At 34.3% G+C, this 13,170-nt stretch overlaps 4 protein-coding genes across 5 annotated transcripts; 1 reads left to right on the top strand and 3 right to left on the bottom strand.

The window, feature by feature from the left end:
* The first annotated feature begins 1,535 nt into the window (after window positions 1-1,535).
* BI-1 (Bax Inhibitor-1) lies at window positions 1,536-6,392 on the top strand. Of its 2 annotated transcripts, none has more exons than XM_017635260.1 (4): window positions 1,536-1,860; window positions 2,224-2,677; window positions 2,749-2,919; window positions 5,906-6,004. In XM_017635260.1, exons 1-4 carry the CDS (start codon window positions 1,784-1,786, stop codon window positions 5,927-5,929), a joined length of 726 nt encoding a protein of 241 aa, XP_017490749.1. In that variant the 5' UTR covers window positions 1,536-1,783; the 3' UTR covers window positions 5,930-6,004. The 2 variants fall into 2 exon arrangements, with proteins under 2 accessions (XP_017490749.1, XP_017490748.1); XM_017635259.1 differs by lacking the exon at window positions 5,906-6,004 and adding an exon at window positions 6,122-6,392 and having other exon boundaries at window positions 1,784-1,860.
* Sbp2 (SECIS-binding protein 2) lies at window positions 6,315-8,210 on the bottom strand. The gene is made up of 2 exons (XM_017635256.1): window positions 8,192-8,210; window positions 6,315-6,960 (listed from the first exon to the last, which is right to left on the bottom strand). Exons 1-2 carry the CDS (start codon window positions 8,208-8,210, stop codon window positions 6,740-6,742), a joined length of 240 nt encoding a protein of 79 aa, XP_017490745.1. The 3' UTR covers window positions 6,315-6,739.
* A 30-nt stretch (window positions 8,211-8,240) lies between these two features.
* On the bottom strand, window positions 8,241-11,252 carry LOC108378952 (uncharacterized). The gene is made up of 2 exons (XM_017635261.1): window positions 10,242-11,252; window positions 8,241-8,320 (listed from the first exon to the last, which is right to left on the bottom strand). The coding sequence occupies exons 1-2, from the start codon at window positions 10,554-10,556 to the stop codon at window positions 8,309-8,311; spliced, it is 327 nt and encodes a 108-aa protein (XP_017490750.1). The 5' UTR covers window positions 10,557-11,252; the 3' UTR covers window positions 8,241-8,308.
* Window positions 11,253-11,369: 117 nt separating this feature from the next.
* Window positions 11,370-13,164, bottom strand: LOC108378950 (uncharacterized; the record flags this gene model as incomplete). The annotated part of the gene is made up of 1 exon (XM_017635258.1): window positions 11,370-13,164. A coding segment is annotated over one exon (1,749 nt), but the record flags the coding sequence as incomplete, so codon positions are not given.
* Window positions 13,165-13,170: the final 6 nt, after the last annotated feature.

Below are 13,170 nucleotides of genomic sequence, written 5' to 3'. Positions count from 1 at the left end.
AGAGACAACTGTCAGTTTATCGAACCTTGTATTATTGAATCATGCCCTGCAAACAAATGGGGCATGTTCGAGCTGCAATCACAGCCGCAATGTTGCAGGAATTATTACAGTATCACGTTCTTGTTCATGATTCAATAATAGCGTTGTTTCTTAACAGATAATTATCACAAATTATCACTAATTTCTGCTGGAAAGCGTTTCTTAACCCAAAACCTAGCAGAAACTACATGGCCAAAAATTTACATTTTTAAAGCAAATATAATTCAAGTTAAGCCGTTAATGATATAAATTTTAAATTTGACAAATATAATGATTAACAAGACTGATAAGAGAAAATAGTAGAAAACATTCCAAAAATTTACATGTTTAAAAACCCAAATGTAATTAACTTACGATATTGAAGATATTTCTTTTTTTTTAATGTAACGACTATAATGATCGACAAGACTGATTGCAAAAAAGTACAAAACAATAAAATTAAATTTTAATTTAAAAACCAAATGTAATTAAATTAGGATACTCAAGATCTAACTTTCCAATGTAACCAATATAATTATTAGCAAGACTGATTGGAGAAAATAATAGAAAACATTACTAAAAAATTGAAATTTGTAAAAAACCAAACATAATTCATTTCAAGATATTAAACATGTAATTTTTAAATGCAACAAATATAATTTTTTATATTCAACGCTGAGCGGCCGCCGTGTTGAAAAAATCGTTCAATGTTACAATGAATTAAACAGTGTAAAATTATATAGCAAACATCTTAAAAACATATATTTAGGAACGTAGTATTATTATTAAATATTTTAGTTACTTTATCACGTCAGTAATATAAAATATAATAAATTTGTTTGCAACTGCCACATAACAAAGCGGCGTTAAATTTAATATAAGCGGCGTAAGTCTTTTCGATCAGTTGTTTAGGCTAAGCCCAACACGTTGAGTTCAAGTAGCGTAAAAATTGTCCGCTGGAAAAAATGGCGGAATGTTGCCAACTGTTGGGCTGAGCGTAACTACTCAACTGTGCGTTTCTAAGACAAACAGCCAACGGTTACCCAACAGCTACGACTTATGAACGCACCCAATGAAACTACTTTCTTTTTTGTATCAGGTTCGATACTACGAGTACTTGGCAAAGTATCGAGTAAAATCACTAAATAAGGTACCGAGTATTAAAGTACTCATTTTTATACCCTCAGTATCGATGCTTACTCATTATCGATAGTATCGTTCGAACCTTACCTATCAGGGTGGAATTTCGATGAAATTTATGAATTTATCCATCAACATCGTTTGATAAAGTGATAAACTTTTGTAAAATAGATTTCCCCACAAAGTTCGACAATTCATTTATAAAAATGATAAACTTATCCTTTTATCCAGCTTATCACCAGTTTATTATTTTTAATGAAGGGCCCTAATATTACGGCAGCCATCACCATATTTCTTGAAACATCGTGGTGGCAACTTTATTTCAGTGGCATCCTTGGAAAATGGCAAAGCAAATATGATAAATGGAACTTCGAAGATTATGACAAGACAAGAAATCGAAAACGTCTAGAAGCGACGAGTCGTCCTTATACGGAAAATACTTTGCGATTACTTTGAGTTTGAGAATTCATAAGGAAAAAATTTGAATTTATTGTCAAATATTAAAAAATCAAAACCAAAACAATAAATTTAAAGTCCTAATAGAGGAGAAATAATTCCGCGGAGGTGACCATAACGAATCCCCGATATAAGTCTAGCAAAACGTTTCACCACTTTTGGCCACGAAATGGCGACATCGACTGCAACATATGCATCATTCCAAGACAGGATTCAAGGCTTCATTAATGGATTTGGCGACAAATAGTGAGTAATTTTTGCGCTGTGGTGAAAATTCTAGTGAGTATGTATGCAGGCCAAGGCAAAGAATTTAATAAAGAAAATACGCAGGGATTTAACCTTTGAACTTGTAAAAAAAACGTATTTGTATGGCTAGAAAAACTGATGCATGCTTCCATACGCACAAATCCATATATTTTACAGTATATAAACTACCAAGTTATTGGTTTCGACCCTATTGGACCACGTAAGAGGCACATATGCATGTACACATACATACATACATACATATGTGTGTTTACAACAGGTCACTAATCTAAATACTTAAACTTGTTTGTGAATTGACCACCCTACATATAACAATAATCATATATATCTCTTTATTCGTAGTGAGCCCTATGTACGTACCCATTTGGCTAAAGTATATATGGTTTTAGGAGCCGCAACGGCCAGCACAGCCGTGGGAGCTGCGCTTCACTTGTGGGGCGTTATAAACCTCGGGCTATTGGCAGCACTGGCTTCCTTGGGGCTTGTGTTGGGTCTACATTTTTATAGAGACGATGGAAAAAATTACTATACTCGTCTAAGCATGTTAATGGCGTTCGGCTTTTGTTCCGGCCAGACTCTGGGTCCGCTAATGCAATATATCATTAGCATCAATCCGTCGATAATATTAACTGCGCTCACAGGCACCGTGGTGACCTTTATCTCACTCTCATTGGGTGCATTATTGGCAGAACGTGGAAAATATCTTTATTTGGGCGGATTGTTAATTAGTGTCATTAATACCATGGCCTTATTAAGTCTTTTCAATATGTTTTTCCAGTCGTACTTTGTTCAGCAGGTAAGTTTTATCGGAAACATCATGAGTATTTATGCAAGTTTATTCAACAATTCATATTGCCTTTGATTCAGACTCAACTGTATGTAGGTGTATTTGTAATGGCTGCTTTTGTGGTCTTTGATACACAAAACATAGTGGAGAAATGTCGTGCAGGCAATCGTGATGTGGTACAACATGCTTTGGATTTGTTCTTTGATGTTTTGAGCATGTTTAGACGTTTGCTAATTATTTTAACACAAAAGGTAAGCGATTCTCAAAAATTGTTTAGTTGAATGTGTTTGTAGTCGTGGGTGTTCGTTTTTGCTCAAACGTAAACGCTTATCGGATTTGACTATGAGCAAGTCGAATTAATATAAGGTGGTAGCGGGGGCTGAATTCAAGTGTACACTGAAAATTGTGTGCACTCCTGCTTTTCAGTGTTGCCGTTTTAGCCCATTTACTTCAAAAGTGATACGTGTTTGTGCATATTTTCGGAACATACTTTATTTTTTCGCTCATTTCGCGAGATACTTAGATTTCCGCCAAGTAAAAATTTCGGTACATTACAAAGAGAAAATATATACATATGTAGGCAGGGCAGCTTTTGAAATTTGATCGAAAATATTAAACGTTTTGGGGTCAAATAAGCTTAAACAAAAATGCTTTAAACGTACTATGTGTAATGAACTGACTGTATTCATTTTTAATTTATTTTGCTTGCCTTATACATAGCTCTGCGGCTGCAATTTTAAAATTAATCAATGTAAGAGAGAAGTAGACTTTACTGAAGGTAGTTTTATCTTTTTGACATAATTTCCGACTAGTTTAGCGTGAAATGTGTCATATTTAATTTGATAATCAACGTAAATGATCTACAGTTAATAGTTTTAAATACATATATTTGTATTCAAGTTTCTCTCACTATATCTAAGATATTTTTCTTCATGTACATACATATGTATGTGTATGAATGTGCTTGACATGATTTTTTGGTTATTGACACTAATTAAAAACAAAGGTATGAAATCATATAGCATTTTTTTTAAGTTTTTTCTAACTTAATACTTTGATACTTGAAAAAAAAATAGATTAGTGATACATTTGATCCATTTTTTATTTTTTTACCAATTCGATTTGACAGTTTCTGTTTTGTTTTTGTTTTCTTCGAGGCAAAATGTAGTTTCTTCCTAAAAATTTACAAGTTTCCGTATTGAATTAGGGATATACACATATGTAAACTTTAATTATCGTACTCGGAAGAAATGGAAGTTTTGATTTGTGAGCTAGTTTCGATAAATTTCTGATAAAAATTAAAGACGAAACCGATTTGTTCGTAAAACTGTCAACAAAGAAAAGTTCGATCAGAGCGAGACAGTAACACTGAAAAGTACGGGATCGCTTTTTAGCAAAAAATGGTAACTTCTGACAACTTCAACAACCTCCAAATTTTGGTTGTAAATTTTTGTTTTATTCTATGTACATTCGAATTCATTAGAATCCACCTACCACAATAAATTAAATACTTTAAAACATGTATTTATTTGCAGAGTACATTTTTCTTTTGTTTGTTTTGGTTGTCAAACATACTACAGCTGATCGCTTCATACATTTACCAGAATTCACCAGCAAAAAATTCTCGGACTAAAACTGGCAACTTCTGACTGAGAGAGCACCTCATTTACTTTCTTTTTTGTGCTCTCAATAGCCAGAGAACTGATTACGGCAGTGGTCGGCATACTAACACATTCAAACGATTCAATAAGTGAAAGTGTGAGCTATGACCTGCCGACACCACTGGATTACGGGATCGATTTCCAGTAAAATCTGACTAAAGGGACACTCAAACAGCCGCGGTATTGGAAGTGCGGTACAAGGCGGTACATAACTATACTATGTACCGCCTTGTACCGCACTTCCAATACCGCGTCTGTTTGAGTGTCCCTTAATTCTGACTAGTCTGGACTTATACGACTCAATAAATGCTTTAAAGTCTTAGAATCAAAAACAACAGATTTTTGTAAAAGGCTTAACTGTTTTTAACCGACTTCACAAAAAGGAGAAAGGTTATCAATTCATCGGAATATTTTTTTTTATGTATGTTACCGCATAACTTTGGACCACGTTAACCGATTTCTATAATTCTTTTTTTTTTTTAAGGAAAGATGTTACCTCAGGTGGTCCCATATTAATTTGGGTTAAATGCGATCATCGGATCATGAAGAAATTAACAATAATCTTAAATTTCTATATGAGAATTGAAGTCGGTTTTGTNCTGAAGCAAAACTAGAATCGAGTTGACGATATCGCACAAACGATCAACCAATTTTTGGTTTTCATGAAGCAAGACAATTTCGATACGATATCGTTCGGACGATTGTCGTCATACGTGATTCATGCCCTGTAAAATTTTAAATTTTTTGGTTAGGGCCTTTGTGAATTAAGGTAACGATATGTATGTGTGTACTACTATTTAGTCATTCCGATTTTAGTGTTCCGAATTAGTATTTTGCGCATTTTAATTTTGAGCAAATAGAAATACCATATGTGGATTCTCCGGAACTTTGACGATGCAATATTTCGTTCTTATGGCGCCTGTTACACCATCAATAGGGATTCCCATAACAGTCGGGTCTACGTAACTGGAACGACTCAGATTTATATCTGGCCAAGGACTGTCACTCCAGCATGAATCCCCAAAAACTCCTTGAGGAATCTATATGCTGCTAAAACAACTACAACATCGTGATCCATATTGATTGATCTCAAAATATTGATGGGTCGTGATTGTGTGCTAAACGTTCAATATTTAGCGCGTCAGTATTTGCATAATTTTTATGCTGAACACTTAATATGGCGCAAGAAAATATTTTTATTTTGTACGAATAATTTATAGATAACGACTTCCATAAATCATTTAACATTTCCATTGTTAATTTAAATACTTTGAATTTGTCTTGGAAGTGCGAAAGCAGAATGCATAAGTTTTCGATGTTGGCATTATGAGAGTACAGGATTTACTGACGAAATGTATGGATCGCGTTTTGAAAATGCTACACGCTCAATATTTATTGACAGTATTGCAATCCCTGATCCGGATTTCAAAATTCCTAATATTTTGCGATCGGTATCACGATCCATCAATATTTCATGATGCACCTTCAATAAATATCACGATCTAGTATTTTTGGTGTGACAGGCGTCTGTGAATATAAATGGTTATTCTATTTATTAAAAGTAAAAAATTTTCAGCTTAAGCATCATTTTCTCTCATAAATAACTGAACCGCTAAGTTTATTACTGAGGCTTTCTTGTTAAAGGAAAAATTCAAGTCCAATGGCGTGCTACTCAATTGAAAGGTTAACGCGGAACCCGATGGTATTCAAACACATTACAATAATTTTAATTTATAAAATTATAATCATGTGTATTATGTATACAAATGCTTTTGTTTTTTAATATTTACAGGAGGAACGTAAACGTGAAGAACGTCGTAAAAGAAATTGAATCACCTACCGAGCTTCGCGGAATTACAAAACCTGTTATTATTTTTTGTTATAAAACTTTTCGATAATATACCTTCATAACATTTAGGATCTAACTAATAATCTGAATGGTCTATTTAGCTATTTTTTTTGTTTATACTCTCACTTGCTCATTATTTCTGTGAACTTTTTATGACTTTAAGTTGTAATCAAGAAACTATAAATAATTTATAGCAGGAAATGGGATAAGTATTTAAGTTTAATTCGAAGAATAACAATTTCGCGTGGTCATATTTTTAATTTGAAATATATTTCAATATTCCGAGAAATATAAAATAATCGAATTTTTCATTCATATTTAAACAGACATATACAAAGGTACGTACAGATATATATTTACATGTGTTAAAAAAAAAAAAATGGAAAAGAAACAATCGAAGTTTTTTGGTATTTTTTTTTTGATATTAGGCGCGTTTTGACAAGTAGTGTATTTTAATTATAATAACTTTGCATAACGATATTTGGTTATTATTTATTCGAATCTTTCCTGATAGTTGTCAACGTTACATTGTTGTAGTAGCATTGCTGAATCCAGCCTGCATCACGTGAGATCTTCATAAGATTGCCGAGCTTTTACCAATGCTGCCAACAATTTGGAAAATACTTCACGAGCTCCATCATAGTCAAGTATAGCAACACAACTTATTGGAGCTTTTTTAAATAAGGCATATGCCAGTTGCCGCCGACGCAATGCAAATAGATAAGGAATGCTCTGCTGCTGACATTGGCTTTTAATATTGGAAATTTTAGCGTCTAGCCCGTCTGTAAAAGAGAAAGTACAGAAAAACAAAAAGTCATAGATTCTATTAGCATTTGGTAAATTAAGGTATTGTATTTGGGGCTTCGTCTTTAGAAAATTCTAAATACAAAGAATTTTTTTAGTTGTTTCCATAAAAGTGACCGTGGATGAAGTATTTGTGTACATGCTAAATGCAACGAAATAATAATAATAGTCTGGCGCATGATTAAAAAATAACAAGGTAAAACCGTTGAGAGGCGGTCTGACGTTTGCCAACAATATCAGCCCAATCCTAAATAATATTTCCGCAATCCTACTATTTTAAATAAATGATTTTTGCGAAATATCTCACTTTCCGCTTTACGTCCATCCTAAACATCTTCGAAAAGTTTCGAACATCAAAAGTAGGTATTTTAAATATAAAGAAAGTGCGGAAACTTCGAAATCCATTAGAATTATTTCATCTGGAATTTTCAAGGGAGTTTGCTGCAAAAGTGTGAGTATTTTGATAAAATGGAAGAAAAAGACATACATTTTTTGTTTAAGGTCGAAAACACCAAATAAAACCCAAATGGGAATCCTTGTCAACATGATGGAGGAGAATCCTGCTATTGCCCTGAGGAATGGTACATAGCCACCAATGAAATACCGCCTGCAAATATATATACATAGTACTAATAGATTCACTGGATACAAAGTTTATTTTCCTACCATGAAATGGAAATATAGTTTTTGATCTAAAGTCCCTGAAAATATCACAAATGTTTGTGAAATATACCGAAAAGTAAAAACCAAGCATACCGGAGGCCCCGACAGCAAAAAAAAAATCAGTATTAATGTATGTTATTTACCACCCCAAAATACCTACTTAAGTTTAGCATTTAACAACTAAAAAATATTTTTTGTTAATACTTTGGTATCTTAAATTTTTTCAGTTTTTTACTTAGGGAAATACTCATTATATTTGCAAATTTAATATCGAAAAAAATACTTTAAGTATAGCAGCATTAAATGGCCGAATTGTGTATGGCGACTGATGGCTGATATACTAAAAATCGCATTACGTATGACTGTCGGCTACTGAGTCTAGTAGCGGAATTTTCTGTTTCCCGCAAAACGACGTTTTCTGCGCTTTTCTGTATACTGAGATTAACTGCTATACATAATACCAATTACGATACTGGTTGCCATGGCTACTAGACCCCAGTCGCCATACATAATAGGGCCCTAAGTTTGTCAATCATTGGCTTCTACCTTCGCCCTCGCAGNGCATGGGCTTTTATTGCATTTTGAGATAAGGCACGTTTTTGAAAGCGATCCAGTTCTCGAAGTAATTCCTCCGTTAATTCAGCTAGCAGCGGTGTGGTGCAATTATCGCAATAACTGCAAGAAAACAAACAAAAACAAAGCGTTAATAAAATATGGTCGGATGTACGTTTAAAATCTATCTCGCAATAGCAGGGCCGTCGAGAGAAAACTCGGGGGCCCGGGACTAAAAAATCACGGGCCTCTATATATAATAAAGTGTATAAAATTAAAAGTATATGACCCAAATCACCGAAAACGAAACCGAGGGGAAACATTTTTTTGCAGGCTTCGCAGATTTTTGATTATATCTGGGTCAAACATATTCGGAGGTATCAGAAAATATAAATATTAACACGAATCTCCTTCTCTCAAACACGAAAATTCACTTAATCCTGAGACACCTTTAAATTAATGAAAATTAAAAATAAACCACATATAATTAAGGGTTGTTTATATTTGAAGTTAATAAAAAAGTATTCGACAAAATAATTACTGATTAACTTTCTTAATGAAAGTAAAGTCGGCATCATTTTTAAGGTAAAATCCAAAATATCAAAATGTTCTTTTGCTGCGGTATCCACCACGCTAAAAAATGGAAAAATCTGGTTTTCTTCGAGCATTTTCGCCCAAAAAAAGAACGAGGCCAAAAGAAGCAAAATAAGAGAGTAAACGAAGAATAATATTTTATGATTAAATAATAAACATCTATTAGAACTATTTCAAGTATTTTTCTAGTACTATTATCCTTCAAAATGCACTCTCGAATGGTGCTATAAGATTTTTCCTGCAAGAGTTGCGGCCACTCGTGTGCTCGAATCTAACATGGCCAAACCAAGCATATGCTGCTAACTCATTACGTCATCTTCCAATGACCATAACTTCTGCTACTTATTGCATAAAACAGACTACGAGCCATTTAAAAACCTAATTCTAATCTACACGTATGTATATCGCACAGGTAACGTAAGTCTTTTTCTGTAACGTAACAGTCCGACTATTTTTATTTTTTTTTGAAATATTGACCTCAAAATTAATAATTATTAGTTCAATAAGTACGTAGTTCTTGAGTTATATAAGGAGAGCAGACTTTTTCGATAATATAAAGCAGCTTTAAAAAGTACTTCCAAAAATTGTAATGTAACAGTCCGCTGTAGAAACATTTATAACTCCTAAACAACAGGAGGTACAATGTAGATTAGGTCTATATTAAATATTGCCACATACTTATGCTTTCAAATGCAAGAAGAAAAACTATCCGAAAGTTTTATTCTAGCAAGTTTTAGCGGTATTTGAAAAGCACTGTGTGCCAAAACGTATTGTAACAGTACGCGTTTTGGGCCATATGATCGTTTTCTTTAATTTATAGTCAGGAGCAATCAGCACGAATCAAATATATTTATAACAAAAGCCTACAACGAAGGAGCAATTACACTGTAAAAAAATAATAAGTTATGGTTCTGTTGTTGTTGTTGTTGTAGCGGCTACAACAACCCCGCCCAGATCGGTTGATATCTCAGCCGTTGTCGTCAAGTTCTACTAACGGCAGCCCTAGGAAACGTTAGGGTTCTATTTCGGGTCCCTTAAGAAGCCCGGGCCTGGGGGGATTTATCCCTTTACCCGCTCCCTCTCGACGGCCCTGTGCATTAGTAATCTCAAATCTGTAAGACTCAGTCTTAAATAGATCAAAGTTTAACGAATATAACTATGTGCATTTGTTTACATCTGGGTGCTACCTGCGGAATCGCCTGGAGTGCAATGTTTTTACAATCCCTTGATTATGCTTAGGAGTGATACGTTTCGTGTTATTTTTTTCATCTTTTGAATCTATAGCCAGCGTTGAAATTTTATCCGCAGTTTCTTTTAGTAACTCAGCACTTTGTTCAACACTAGATTCCCTCTGACTTTTCCGTTTTCTGCACCGGAAGATAGCTTTCTTTAGCCTAGAAAGCTTTTTCCGTTTGCCCCCTTCCCTAGTTTTACCCCTTTTCTTCCTTGCCTTATCGGTATGTCTTCCAAATTTACAGACAGCGTGGCGTTTGAGTTTTTTTGCCTTCTGTTTTTGCTTGGGTGTTTTTGTAAGAAACTGCATCAAATTAAAAGAAGCACCATGTCCTCCTTCCGCCGGGTTCTTTTTCCGAAATTTTGAATTACGGATTTTGCGGAACGGTTCAACGTTAGCCGTATTCTGTTGGTTTTGGATACACTCGAATGTTTTTCTGTCGATTATATGTAGTTTATCGGAAGTAGATTTATTCAAATTTGACATTTTTCTGAGCAGGCGCTTCCCGGATGATTGTTCCTTNACAGACATCTCTAGTACATTGAACCGTCATTCCAGTTTTTGGATTGTACAAAAAAGAGAAGTGACCTTGACCATTCTTTGGACTAAAAATTTGTTTTGTTTTGAGTTCTTTTACTTTTTCCTGTTATTCTCTTTTAGTGAGCGCATTTTGCTCACACTCTGGCATTTTGATCTTTTCTGAATTTTTAGTCCAAAAAGATAAGGAACGAACCTATTTATAAAGAAAATGCTTACCAATACTATGTATGTACTAGCACGAGGAAGGCGGAGAAGTACATTTAAGCGAAATAATATTCTCTTAAATATTTAACATGGGCGTTTTATTCTAATCAAGTTAAGAGCAACAAATGGCAGAATATCTGCTTGTGTATACATTCATTTTTCAGTGCTACCAAGCCGAGAATCAACTCAGCGGATCATAAATTGAACCAAATCTCTATCAGGATCAAAAAGTTTTTTGCCCATATCTCGTAAATATCAATAGCTTCAGAAAAATGTAAAGTATGAAACTTGTAGGAAATTAAATTTTGGAACAATAAATCGCTAACATCGACATTTCTTGAGATTTTGGGCTTTGAAGTTGAGTTAGAGTGGAATTTTCATATGAATTGTTGAGCTAAATTGTTGTATATACGATGATTTAATGCTTTTTATATTTTTAAGCGAAAAACAACGAAAAATGTGAGCACATATACGCAACAGAGAAGTAGCGAGCTGTTTTTTTTTCGACGGCAATTGGGACGACAATCCCCAACCCAATTTGGCAGATAATTAGGTTATTTAAAATAAATCTAAACGCTATTTATAGAGCATAAGCAAAGTATTCAATATTTCATCCAACCCAACCAACCCACATAAAAACATATTTTTAGTAGAGAGGGAAAATTGATTTTAATTCCGACTTTAAATGATTCCATTCCATCATTTGTTTTGGTACGATATAATCTTCAGTGATCTGCTGTTCCATATTAATCATTTTATGTTGGGCAGCCAGTCTTTTTACGAACTGTATACAATTTCGCATTCGAAGCGAATGCCATCTGCGGCGTCTACAATAACTGATTAATGCTTTTAGTTGATCCACAGTTTCCATTTGTGCCAGAGCAAAGCTAAAGACATTACGCACATTAAATTTCAAACGGGACGGAAATACTTGAGAGTCGAGTGCACGGCCACGAGGAAACACAATCAAGGTAGGCGAATTATATATTTTAAACTCCCACGGTAAATCATTAATTAAAGTATTTATACGAATAATTTGAATTCCAGACAAGTCGTCAAGCATAGTTGAAAGCTGTATTAGAGCCTGTATAGCGAGTGCTGAGAACATACATTGTGGAGAATACAACAAAGCAATTGTGGTAAAATTGTGTTGATCAACTTTTCTTATAAACATTTCATTATTTACATTTTCCAAGAAAAGTTTCCTCTGAGGCAAAGAAGGTATTGTTTTAAGGGAACTTCCCGTTTTGTATGCAACAAGTACTTTACTGTAATAACTTTGAACAAACTGTTGCAATGATTCGTATGTGAATTCATCTTGAAAGAGGAAAATACTCTCTTTCAAACGGTCAGCTATCATTAATGTTACAAAATTTTTATTATCTACATGTGGAATTCCTTGACTTTTTAAAAAGTCCAAATGTTTTCCGTGATCCACAATAACAACGGATAATGTCTGGTTATGTCCCGATTTGAATTGATTCCAATTGTCATCAACGAACTTTTTTAAATATTTCGCAGCTGCAATTTTCCTAGATGGCGAACTGTTTCGATGTTTGCTCGTACATAGCTTATGTATGTTATTCGATGACGCCAAACCCTTTTCAAAGGTACAATTTCGTCTCAAGCCACAAATAAACTGTTTTAGATAGCTATCTAAAGCGTAGTAATACCTCAAATTCCATTGACTAAGGTATTCTTTAGCGGAGCAAGTTAACGGCTTTAAAAGTTCACTTTTCTCCATTGTATGTTGGACATATCCCAGTTCTTGAAGTTTAGCCATCTCACTTTGCCAAATGTCTGTATGACATTGCTCATCTAAAGAAATTCCATAGTTTGTTAATGTATTCATATATTCGTAGAAATAGTCATTGGCAATAACGGTCAGTACTGGTGATAAATGTAAAAGCATAGTCAAACTTTTGGGCGAGTTATAACCGTACAATACATTGAGTGAACGTGCAAACTCGGTTTGTAGCCACACAACTATATTACTCACGTTCCACTCACTAGGCGGCATTTCTACTACTCCTTTGCTTGTAATGAGCAACAGTTGAGGCAAGCGTTGTTGGGTATCGTTCGCTCTATGTAAAATATCTTTTGCTGCTGGACCAATCGCGGCAGCAAAGCGAAAACTCGAAACTGGATCAGTTTCCAGCCATTTTATTCCAGCACTTACAAATTTTCGAAACTCCAATTGTGATCCATTGCCGAAAACACCGAGGACTACGGCATCTCTTTGCATAGTCAAACGTTTTAATTCAAGCCTTGAGTTCAATCTCTCAACTGGAATAAATATAAAATCAATGAAACGTTGAACAGCTTCTAAAGTCCATTCTCCGTTATACTGCAAAACAATACGATTACTATAACGAATGACTAGAGTTGGCCATTTGCTTGG

Source organism: Rhagoletis zephyria, unplaced genomic scaffold (assembly GCF_001687245.7).
Source record: "Rhagoletis zephyria isolate East Lansing unplaced genomic scaffold, Rhagoletis_zephyria_1.1 Rzeph_scaffold_15313, whole genome shotgun sequence".
NCBI lineage: Eukaryota > Metazoa > Arthropoda > Insecta > Diptera > Tephritidae > Rhagoletis > Rhagoletis zephyria.
Note: the sequence above shows the minus strand (reverse complement) of the source record. Positions and strands in the feature narration are given on the sequence as shown.